At 44.3% G+C, this 12,677-nt stretch overlaps 1 protein-coding gene across 4 annotated transcripts in view; it reads left to right on the top strand.

Annotated features, from left to right (window-relative positions):
* The window catches only part of SORCS1 (sortilin related VPS10 domain containing receptor 1), a 467,090-nt gene that overhangs the window by 423,096 nt on the left and 31,317 nt on the right, over positions 1-12,677 (top strand). For all 4 annotated transcript variants that reach the window (XM_054729115.1, XM_008144286.3, XM_054729116.1 and 1 more), the window contains exons 21-23: positions 1,036-1,159; positions 7,260-7,372; positions 12,070-12,201. In XM_054729115.1, coding sequence (XP_054585090.1) covers positions 1,036-1,159; positions 7,260-7,372; positions 12,070-12,201 — 369 coding nt within the window. The remainder of the gene's footprint in view (positions 1-1,035; positions 1,160-7,259; positions 7,373-12,069; positions 12,202-12,677) is intronic.

Raw genomic sequence — 12,677 nt, 5'->3', positions numbered from 1 at the left:
GCAGAAAACCACATTTTCAATAGATCGTGTTGAGCAACCTTCTTATGCTAGCTTTCATCTTCCCTCTGTCATCCAGGGAATTAAATGAATTTTGATTTTAAAATTAATTAAGAAAAGATAGGAAAGAAACGATTGCGGGGAGTGAGTTGAGGGAGGTCATAGGCTAATCATCTTTTCCTTCAGGACCCCGGCATCCAATTGTAGCACAGGCACTGCTCCAAGTCATTGTCTTTATTTATTTATTTGTTTGAGTCCTCAAACCACCATCCAATTAGTACTTGTTTCCATGGAAGCTGCTTCCAGGAAGTGCTGATAGGCCTCTCAGAGGAAGCCCAGGCATGCCAGGCCACTCCTGTTAACTACTGTGGTTTTGGTGTTCACGGTTGCTGTGCTCCATTGCAATTTATTATGACAGTATACCCTGGAGATAAACAACTGGCAGCTTGTAGATTTTCAGTGACTGCTGCTTAAATCTGGCTTCATACGAGCCCTCTGTTTTGGTCTGATCTGAATATTTCCTTGAATGAAAGGATCTACTTAATATGAGTAGATTATTCATAAAGACACATGTATCCCACCAACAAGCACAACATATCAGTCTTCCCAGCCCTCAGTATGGTGCCAGAAGAGAAGTGTCAAATTCAGAAGGCATGGGCAGGGCTGCTGGGGGTCATGGCTCTATAGCCCCTTTCTGGTCTAGACTTGAGATGATGGGGAGGTATGGATGGAGTCAGATGTCACCAGAAAGAGGCTCCACTGATATAAGATGCTTGCTGATGGCTGTCTCATCTGTAACTGAAGAGTTTTGGCTCGGCTAGTGTTGCTCAGTGGTTGAGCATCAACCTATGAAACATGAGGTCAAGGTTTGATTCCCTGGTTGCGGCCTTGATCCCCAGAAGGCGGTGTGCAGGAGGCAACAGATTAGTCATTCTCTCTCACCATTGATGTTTCTATCTCTCTCTCCCCCTCCCTTCTTCTCTGAAATCAATATGTATATATAGCTTTGCCCTTACTCCACGCTTTTGTTTATTTTAGCCCTTGATCACCTTGGAGGGCAGCATATCATTCAAGTTTACCTCTGAAGGGATGAACACCATCACAGTGCAGGTCTCAGCTGGGAATGCCATTCTGCAAGACACCAAGACCATTGCAGTGTATGGTGAGTGCTCTGTCTTCATTGATTCATCGCTGCCCCCCTGCTCAGAGGTTACTTAGTACCAGAGTGCCAGAGGCCATCCGGCTTATGACCTCTAACCAGAGCACAGAGGACAGTGGTTGAGAAAGAGCTGAGTCAGGTCTGGTCTCCTCATTTAGGGAAGATGTGGTTCACCAGCAAAATAGTAGTCACACGACCTCAGAGTGTTTATTGTTTCGTTTTGTTTTTTCTCTCAACGTGGCTCTGGTGCACATAGAGTGTCCATTCGCTCACTCACCTTAGGTAGGGTGAGCTTCATTATGTGGAAGGCTCTTTCATTCCATTTGGCATTTTGGTGGTGTTTGAATAGCTAAAACCAATTATAAAAGAAAATGGTTAATATTGAGGCTTCCTATAAAATTCAGCGTTAAAAGTCTTGGTTATTAAAAGGAATCTATCAATATCTAAATACTCTGAAAATATTTTACACAAAATCTGTATCATAAAAATTATGCTATTTTAAAAGTGATGGAAGGGTCATCACAGGCAGATATCATAGACTGGATATTGATTTGAACAAGTCACTGTAATTTTGTAATCCATTGGGGAAGTTGAATATGGCCAGAGTGTTCAATGGAATGAAAACGTACTGAACTGGAAAGGTGGAATTATTTATTGTAAATGGGAGATTGGGAAAACAGTTTATACAAATTGAGCTCATTTGGGAAAATTTTTTCTGCATAGGATATTCAGATGGATGCACTGTTATTAGTGGATAACAAAAATGTAAACTTTCATTGTTGATATGGAAGTGGTACATATGCAGTATGGAAAATTAAAATTAAAAAAAGAATTTCAAAGAAGATAGGGAAAGTAAATGCTGTGCAGAGAGAGAGTGTACAAAAGGGAGGAAGAAAGGAGGGAGAGAGGATAGATAGATAGATGATAGATAGATAGATAGATAGATAGATAGATAGATAGATAGATAGATAGATGATAGATAGATAGATGATAGATAGATAAATAGATAGATGAACCAGCTGGTGGTTCAGATAATATCGATTGTCCCAGTTCCAGAATTAATTGATTCTGATGCAGGTTCTGTTTCTCATTTCTCATCTTGCCAACTTGACCTTCAAATTCAGAAAGTAATTTGTAAACAACTTGGAACGTGTCTGAGGAGGATATTCCATGCATAGCTGGGTGTTAGATTTCATAATGTCCCCTCCCTCTTCCTCCAACCCCCACCCCTGCCAAGAAATTGATAAGCCCAATAGTAAGTGAAAGTAGACCAGGGCTGTGATTTTCCTCACAAGGTCCCATCAGTGAGGCAATGGTCCAGCCAGAGTCCAACCAGGAGGAAAACTTTTACTTCTTTTTACTTCTCTACCCATTTCTATGCCCTGGGATGCATTGAATCCTCATAACAACCCCAGTATAGGATAGGTGATACTATTGTTATTGGTGGTGAGCTCTCTGCAACCCCACCTATTGTTGGTGAATGTGGGGTTCTTGCCACGTCACAAGAAAGGAATTTTCTGAGACTCGCACAGGAGAATGAGTGGCTTTTAGTTGTATGATATTCCATCCGTTGAGTTTCCAAGGTCCCATTTTCCTTCATCCAGTCAAGGAAGAGGTCCAGCTGTGTCTTTAGCAGCACTGGGATTAAAACCATTGCTCAAGGTCCTGGTCCATATTTGCATAGCCCAGGCTAGCTTAGCTTGTGTTCCCAGCTGCAGTCCATCAGCCCATTGCCACATGGCTATGGAGGGAACATGAGTAAATGCAAGGAAGCAGGAGCCAAGCCAGAGGAACAAGAGAGCCAAAAGAGAGTGAAGTATTCTGTTGTCAGGGGGATTATGTATCCCCCAATTTTCCCGGGCTTGCAATGGCCCCTCCTCCTCTAGCCAATTATTTTTGCTTCCAGGTTAGACCAACAGGCACCTTCCCTATGTCACCCCAACTTTATTGCTCATGCATCCGTTCCCTATTTGTCCAGTCCCTCCCCCCTGTGATCTGGAAAGAATGGACCGGTGGTTCTCTGGGGAGTGTAAAGTTGCAGCTTCCTGGTAAAGCTGCCCAGATGGCAATGTGTGACCTCCCTTTAGCTTTCTTCCTATGAATAAGAACTAGCTAATTACAATAGTATAATTATTACTCTCATTTTTTTTGCAGAGGGGTAAATAACTTGTCCTGTCTAGTAAGTGGTGGAACTGGGCTTCCAACACAGAACATCCATGCCAAGGACTCGTGCTTCTGAGATTACCCTACTGCGCTGGCCCTCGTGTCTTTTCCATCTGATGCTCTTTTTCCTCTCTCATCTTCCTGGATGGCACAGGTGTCACTAAGGGGCACTGACCCATTCTTCCCACAGATGTCCCCGTGGTTAAGAGTATCAAATATTTTCTTACTAGAACTACAGAGAGAACTTTAAACCTACCCTATGTATTCTTTGGGCTTACATGGTCCAACTAGTCATTTTGCAAATAGGAAATTGTGGCCCAGAAATGGCAAATTACTGACTTAACATTATTCTGCTGTTCAGTGACAGATCCAATAATGATGGTAGTGCTAGTAATTAACATTGATGGAACCATTACCAGCATCTGTTCTAAGCACTTGATATATATAATCTATTTTATTGAACAGAGTTGAGACAGGCTTATGAGAAATATGCTATAATTACCCTTGTTTTATAAATGAGAAAATATGAGGCAAGTATAGTAAACAGAGCCTAAGACTCTGAATTCAGAGGGAATATTTCTAACCACTTTCCACCCCTTTTCGACTTAGTTGCTCCTCTTCCTAAAACTCCTTGAAAGGCATAATCCAAAAGAGAGCCACCCCTTCAGATGGGTTATCTTCATTGAAAAAGGTGAAGTGGTTTCCCCTCCTCTAACTAAGTCCCTGAACCATCACACTTCTTTAATTTGTTTTTAGTCAGATGAGTTGTCCAGAGTTGCATATGAATGGCTAGAAAATTTTAATGACACTTTTGACTTATTAAAGGCAAATTGCAGCACAAGGTGTTAGGCAAGATTTAACTCAACCTAAACAAAAGGCGGGAAATGTTTACACTCTTGGATGAGCTAGTAGAAAAGTACTAGAGGACTTTGGGGGATTATTAATGTAATTAGGATATCAGTGTTTGCTAATTGGTGCTTAGAAAGTGAGGCTCCTGCCCCACCCCCAGTGGTAGGGGTCTTATTTTCTTGATGATGACATTGCAAAGGCATGGCTCCCTGTTCCTTGAGAAAGCTATTCATGGCTTATAGAAGATTTATACCTCAAAGGGGCAGAGAAAGAATTTACAATCGCAAGTTTTTCAAAGTAAATGCTCTTAGAAAAGGGAGGTCAGGGACCTATAGTCAGGAAGGAACCTATCTGGAATGCAGTCAAGTTGAGGGAAACATTAAGGCCATCGTGGTCACACTGAAGGAGGCATCATATTTGGGAAGTAGACAGAGGAAAGATTATCCACCCAAAGCCACATAATAGACCAGATGAAAGAAAATCTCCTTTTCATTGTTTCCTTTAATGTGCTTCAGGGCACTGGTTTACTTCTTTAATACAACAAAGAATATGTGAATATGTAGAATTTCTCTCTCTCAGCAGCTACTATAGATATGTATGTATCCTACCTAATAAAACAGTAATATGCTAATTGATCGTACCTTCGCTATGCCCACAGTCAGTTAGGGTGCTATGCAAATTAACCCAGTAAAGATGGCGACCCCCATGCGCTGCCCCACCCCCCATCGCCTAGGGAACCAGGGCCTGCGGGAGGCGCTGGGGACTCCCGCCGCTCCGATTGCTGAGTGGCTGAGGAAACTGCGAGCGATGGGAGCGGCGGGAGGCCCCGGCACCTCCCGCCGGCCCGGCACTGCCACCCGGGGCCAAGCCCCGACCCTGAAAGAAGGCAGAAGGCAGTGGCCAGAGCCAAGGCCTGGGTCCCCGGTGCTGGTGGAAAACTGGTGCAGGCAGCCAGGTGAATAAAGGTCTATTGCACGAATCTTCGTGCAACGGACTTCTAATATGTGTATGTATATGTGTGGATGTGCATATGTATTATTGATGTTTACCCTTCTCAGTCCTCCCACATGCATCCCCTATTTGTTGAATGAACTTAAGTAAAGTATAACATTGCTCAGCCACCCCCCTTCCCTGCTGTTTAACATGCTAAGTAATTTAAGAGGGAGCTTCATCATTTTTCTCATTTGTGTCCTTTTATTAAGATAAACATCTTCCCTTTTAGATGAAGTTTCTACAGTTTGATAAGAGGTTCTGGGGAAGTGAATATGACATAAACATGTCTTGAAGTGAAAAGTTAGGGCTCAGCAGGTGATTTTCTAGTGCTGCCATTGGCCAGGCTACTAATTAGTATGCATTTGCATTTCACTGCTCTCCATCAGAACCGACATTGGGGGTATTCATATTGGTAACCAGCTCTGAAAATAGACATCTTTGGACTTCCACTAATGCACACCTTACAATGTAGGGGTCATGAAAGCTTGTGTCCCATGAGTCTTTAGCATTGTTAGGAAATGCAAGTGGGTGTTTATGTTTCCTGAATGTGTACGCAGCATTGCCCTTGTTGCTGAACCCCCAACCACAAGGAGGCGCTTAAGTCAAGAAATGTTTGTTAAATAGTAAATGTAGAAATTACAGAGAGCCTGCATTGTAATTCATGCGTTTATTTATTTAACAGAAAAATTTAATCATTAAATGACTTATAGATAGGAATTTAAAGGCCACCATGAACAGGAAACTATTTCATAGAGCCAGGAATACAATGCCCCTTTCCTCATTGAGTGGGAAACAGACAATAAAAACAAAATAATTTAAGTAGCAAGAAATATGAGAAAGACAAGCAGGGTCATATGATGGAGGGTGTTTGAGTTGGTGAAAGGGAGGATACCAAAGTGCTGGTGGGAGGGGGTTCTCCCAGGGGAGACTGAATGACAAGGAAGTTGAGAGTGCTCATGCCTGAAAGCATGGTGCTAATGTGGGCAGACTGAGGAACCCAGGGAAGGACAGGGGCCTGGAGTGGGGACCCTGCAAGCCATGAGGCAGCAGAGAAAGTCTGTTGGGTTGTGTGGGATAAGGGGGCTGTGGCAAGAATCTGCTAAATTGTATTCCACATGCGTGTGGAGCCACGTGCCAAATGATGAGCTGAGTTAAGGTTCTGGGCCATACTCTGAAACCCAGCACCATGCTGGGGCCAAGGCCACACCTTCCATGGGCAGATGCCCACCAGGGATTGAGTGAGACAGGAATACCAGGGCAGATCCATTCCTGGGGCACAGGGGACTCCTCTGGCTGACTTTGGCTGGAAGACTCCCCTACAGTCTTTCTGAACCTCCCACAGACTGCAGAGCCATCACCCACTCTTCCTCCCCTCTCCCACTAAAGAGTCATATGTGTGTATCACAGTCTGGAGGTGCTCAAGTTCCTTTGGCTTTCTCCCCAATTCTCTTCTCATACAATCCTCACTTCTGTAATCCCACCTACTTCCTGGAGGAGTGGGACTAATTCAGGGACCAGGGAGACAACTAAGAAAAATCCCTGAACTGAGGAGCTTTAAATTCCATTACATAAAACTTTCATGCAAATGCAAAATAGCAACAGAATGACTACAATAATAATTATAAGTATGCAATCATGTAACAGTAATGAAAGTATGTGCAAAATGCAGTTGTGCCATACAAAAGAAAATTAAGACAAAATGGGAGAGGGCCTCATTTAGTAAATGCTCTAACTTTGCATGGAAGGTGGGAGACATGGGCATTCTAGGCAAGGGATAGTGTGCACAAAGGCCCAGGGTCATGAACTTGAGGTTCATTCAGGGCGCTCCAGGTCATTTAATGTCAGGAGTACAGAGTCTGGAACTGGGGCACAATGGACAAAGGCTTCGGAGCTGAGCAGGGACCAGGGCTTTGGTCTGGAACAAGTGGAGCTGGGAGATAACAGGGATGGGATATTGGATTTGCCTTCTAGCAGGGTCTTTCCGGTGAGTGTGGAGGAAATGGATCCTCCATTAGGGCTTTGCATACAATGCAAAGTATACAGACTTCTTGAGAGAACTACTTGACTTCTAGTGATCACCCGACTCTTGTGTCCCCAGAGGAATTTCGATCTCTTCGCCTGTCCTTTTCTCCAAACCTGGACGACTACAACCCGGACATCCCCGAGTGGAGGAGGGACATCAGCCGAGTCATCAAAAAGTCCCTGGTGGAAGTGAGTGCACACGGTTCCTTCTCTTGCCCAGGCTGAGAAGGGACTGTCCCTGAAGAGCTTCACGGTGAGGGAATCCTTATGCAAAGCAATGACAGGAGAGATCTGGAGCCCCTGGGAGATCTGTCTGATATCTGCAGAGCTGAGCTCCGCGATTGCAGATGCATCATAGATGCTTCCGGGGGTGAAACTGTAAACAAACATGTGGCCGTTAACTCCACTTAGAGAAGAGCGTGGGAGTTTGAGATATAGTCATATGGCAGAGTTCACGATGAGCCATTAGTAAGTATAAAATCCGCTTCTGGTTTTACATGTCTTAATGCTGAGAGACACAGTGTGAATCCAATTAGTAAGAGCAGCCCTGGGTCCCAGCTCCACAGACAGTGAGCATAACAGCACAGTGAGCACTCGGAACATGATGGTTAGTCATCCTTCTATGACCAGTTCTTTTAACGGCATTTGTTGCCTGCAACAGCCCTCACAGAAAGGTATTATTGTCCTCGTTTTGCAGATTGAGCAACTGAGGTTCAGAGGGGTTAACTCACCTAATGCCTCAAAGCTAGTAAGTGATGAAGGTAGAACGTTGAATTGAAGGCTCTGAGTCCAATGACTGGGTTGTTACCTGTGAAACACAACTCCCTGGGGTTGCTGGGAAAATAACCAGGTGATGCACTTTATCCCTCTCTAAGGTAATGTCACTGGCATTTTGAGAAGATACCTTCTTTTAGACACACTGCCCTGTGCGTATTCCACTTTCATGAATGATCAGAGGAGGGGTGTCTGCTTATGGGGCTGCTTGGATTTATTGCACAAATCCAGAAAATCAGAGATGAGAGACTTTTTCCTAGGGTATATTCTTAGCCCCTAAGGAAAGTCAGTGTAGGTGTACATTTTTGTACATTATCTCCTGCACCTATTACATGATAGTAAATGCCACAAAGAGATATGGGCTACAGGAATGCAGATAACCCTGCGCAGAAAACAGACCTTGCATCCACCCTTTTAACAAACAGCAGGCCTGTCCCATATTCATACTATTATTTTTGTTGATATTTACTTAGCACTTACAATATTCCAAAATTCTCCTCAGTGCCATTGTAATTTTAACACGTTTAATCACTAAAAAACTAGCTTAGGATGTGGATAGTACAATTATTCCCATTTTTTACAGGCAAGGAAACTGAACACAGAGACATAACTTGTCCAAGGTGACACAGTTACAATTCAGGTTCTGGAGTCAGACCACCAAGGTTTGAGTCTTGATTTCATAGTTTTATAACCACCCACTCTGCTTCCATCCTTTGTCTTATTATATATGGCGAAACAGGGGTAAGTGGAACAGTGTGGTGTGGAAGGGGTATCTTCAAACACCTCTGGGTACATGCCTTCTCAACCTTTGTCTTCAGGACTCAGCATCCATGACATTATGGGAGGCTAAACATTATGGCCACCAGAGGGCGCAGCTGCTAAACCACAGGCTCCCCTGGAATAGGCCCTTCTGCCCTTGGAGCTTTTGGGCTCTGGTGTGATAACTGGTTTCTCTCTGCTGTCCAAGAGAGATGACTGACACCTGCCCTTCAATGAACTCACTGCCTGCCTCCTTCAGTCTTCACATTCTAGGGATCCATGTTCCTATAGACCTGCCAGGCAGCTGTTCAATGTCCCCACATGATTTATCAACCAGGCATTAGCTCAGCAGTGACCAGTTTTTCAGGCTGATTTCTCTTCACGTTTATTGTCTGGGGAGCAGATGCCCTGGGCCTCCACCTTTCCACCAGCTGACCAGTGGGCTAGAAATGACTGCTCAAGAATATTTCTAGGCTGAGGTATAGCATAATCAACCCAATGCAGAACAAACAGGCTCAACATCCCTCAGGACAGGCTGTGATGGATAGAGGGAATTTTGAAAATTCCCTGGTTCCCCAGTCCTAAGAGGCAACTGACCTAGCCCCTGGTGCCTAGTGCCCCACCCTGTCTTTGGCCATTTTCTTAAGTCCCGAAGTACCACATTGCCAAGTTTACCGTAAGAAACCCAACAAGTGGTACAACTTGGGGTCAACTTATTTGTACTTTTCTTGTTTATTACATGACAGAATAAGGCAGGGGAGGATAGGAGGGAGGGGTAAGAGATCAACTAAAGGACTTGTATACATGCATATAAGCATAACCAATGGAAACAGACAGTAGGGGGTGTGAGGGCATGTGCTGGGGGGCAGGTGTGGGCGGGGAGAGCCCAATGGGGGAAATGTCATATGTGACACTTTCAACAATAAAGAATTTAATTTAAAAAAATCAGTCACCATTTTCTCATCAAATGGGGTTTTTCTGTTGACATTTCACCATGGGATCTTTCACCGAAAGTCTTCATTAGGCATTTTTTAATATGATAAGGATGGTTTAGACAATCTTGAGTTAAAAATCTAGTAGGAACATAGAACAGTATAATATTGGCTGTGATAGGAACTGCTCTGTGATCATTGTCAGGAAAAGGGAGGTGGTAGAGCACTGGTGACGAACAGAGGCTTCATGGTCAGACCCAAGTCCCAGACTAATCATCACCACTCACTACCTAGGTGGCCTTGAGCCATTGCTTCACTTTCCTCCATCTGCCATCTGTCCTGTGACAGAAATAGAGATGCACTGCCCAGATCCCCATTCGGGGAAAGACTGTTGTGTTAACTGCTAGGAGTGCTATGGTAGAGGGTTCACCTGCCTTGCTCCAGGTCATGTCAGTGCTCACATCCAGTGACTGATGCAGTTAGAGAAGGGCCTGGCTTACCCTCACACACACCTGAAGCACCATCCTCACTCCCTGTAAGGTCTCCCGAGGCTGCCATTGGCCTTCATCACAGCTCAACTTCTCGCTCTGCTCATTCTTGCTTCCTTCTCTTCACTCCCATAGCTGTTGATCCCAAGAGCACCCTTAATAAATACCCCAAATACTAAACTCAAGTCAGCTTCCTGAGGACCCCAACCTGTGATATGTCTTTACCAACAGAGAGGGGCATAATGATAATTGTCTCAAAGAGTTGTCGTGGAAGGTTGCATTACAAAATATTAAGTTGCTTAGCACAGTGCTAGACACATGGGAAGGACCCAATACGTGGGATGTCTTACAACTTTGAAAAAGGTATAAGTCAAGGTGGAGTTCAGAAACAAACAAACAAAAGTCACCTAATTTGGAAATCTTGAAATATATATAGAAGCAAGCAGACTTTAAAAAGAAAACTCAGGAAGGAGAGTAGAGTTTCAGCAGCCAATGTGGAGCAAAGACATTCCCAGGAAGCTGGAACACACAGAAACATTTTCAGGAGAAGGGTGTAATTCTGAGAAATTGTATATGATTCCATTTGGCTGGAGCATAAGATGACTGTGAGTTGTGGCTAATTTCATTTGGAAAGGAAGGGGAGGACCATATTGGAGACGACTTTGAATGTATATTCAATCCAGTTGGTAGTGGGAATTACCGGAACAATTTAGGCAGGCTAACATAGTCTGAGTTGGACTGAAGGAAACTAAAGCTGGAAGTAGTAGCCAAGCTCCTGGAAGTGGGGAGATTATTGTAAAACTTGAGGGGAGCGAGGATATAAATGCTGAATTGGGATATTAGCAGCAGGTATTTAAACAGGAGGGGACCAGTAGGATCATTGCTGTGGAGGTTGACTTGTCAAGATCTCTCAGACTGAATAGATAATACATGGGGAGGGGAGTGTAATGTCAGAAGCAAATGGAAGGCTTCAAGCCAGGGTGTCTGGGAAAGGACCGCCCTGAGTCATCCACATGTAGAATTGATATTTTGCGGCTGAAAATGAGAAGGTCCTTTTTTGACATGTTTGTCGGAAGTCCTAGTGAAACAATGGTGTTCTGACTGACCGAGGAAGAGTATGGCTGGGGTTGAAGCTATCGATTCTAGGACTATCTGGAGAGTAGACTCAGGGGAAACTCTGGGGTATAAGTTCAGAATAGCTCAGATGAACTAAGAGGAAGTCCTTGAGTGATAACTATAATTTTAACAGGATTCAGCATGGCAAAGGGGAGGGCTCAGTATGCTTCATGAAATGGGCTGGTCCTCAGGTTCTTGTGATGTGGAGAAGTCAGCAGGTGCCTGAGGGGTGTGATATGGGGGGGGTTATTATTAGGTTGAGTCATTCAACCAGATGTGACTGGTCCATTTGAAGGAGTAACTCTAGTACTACCAGGAAGGAGGAGGTTTGGTTAAAATGGGTTAAGGTGTGAGGGGCAGATGATAACGTTTAGTAAGTGAGGGCCTTCTCCTGGCAAGGTCCACTCACCGGAGATGCCCTGTAGGAAGAAGAGCTAATATTTGAGCCCCTAGGCATGACTACAGATGCTTTACATGCAACTTACTTAATTCTCAAAACCAACCTTTCATAAGTACTGCCAGTCTCCCCACTTTTTACTTAAGAGAATGGAGGTACAGAGGAGATAAAGTGTTTAAGGTTTCACAGGGATGGAGCTGAGATCAAACCTCACACAGTCTGACTCTGAGCCAGCACTTGCAGCCCAGTGCTGGCTCTCACATCCTTTCCTACAAAGTGCACCCAGGACCCTGCTTGCACACCTCACCCACATCCCCTTGTGTCTTCTTACCACCCCACCCCCACTCCCTGCTGGATGGTTGGCCTCTTCTCATCATCTTTCCTGCAGGACTTACATTCTCCTCCGTGTCTCCCCCTCAGGCTACTGGGGTTCCAAGCCCCCACATCCTGGTGGCGGTGCTCCCTGGTTTACCCACGGCTGCTGAGCTCTTTGTCCTGCCATATCACGATCCAACAGGAGAGAACAAAAGGTCAGCTGAGGATCTGGAGCAGGTGAGTCCCCCAGGTGACATTTCAGCTTTCCCCAGAGGCCTGCACCACACTCCTCCTAGTGTCTAACCATCCGCACAGCAGCTCTCACGGATCTGGACTTGAGAGCGAGAGCACCAACTGTTTGTGGAGCCTTAGACTTTCTGGTCTTCCATTTTTTTTTTTATAACCCATTGATCCTAGCTACAGCTTCACCAAAAAAAAACAACAAAAAAACAATGCACAAGTGTTTGTTGTACGCCGTGGCTCAGTTACTCAGAGTATATCCACACTGGAATGCTCTACAGCATTTACAGTGAGTTAGATAAGTCTATGCATATTGACATGACAAACTGTCCAAGATGTTAAGTAAGAAAAAGGCAAGTGGTTGAACAAAACGCAGAGGCTGAACCTATTTATATCTTACTTTACTTATTCTCATCACCAGAGTATAGTGAGAATTAAATGACTTCATATGCATGATATCTATATATATATAT

This window comes from Eptesicus fuscus, chromosome 17 (assembly GCF_027574615.1).
Source record: "Eptesicus fuscus isolate TK198812 chromosome 17, DD_ASM_mEF_20220401, whole genome shotgun sequence".
In the NCBI taxonomy this organism is placed as follows: Eukaryota; Metazoa; Chordata; class Mammalia; order Chiroptera; family Vespertilionidae; genus Eptesicus; species Eptesicus fuscus.
This window is presented reverse-complemented; position numbering and strand designations above follow the sequence as displayed.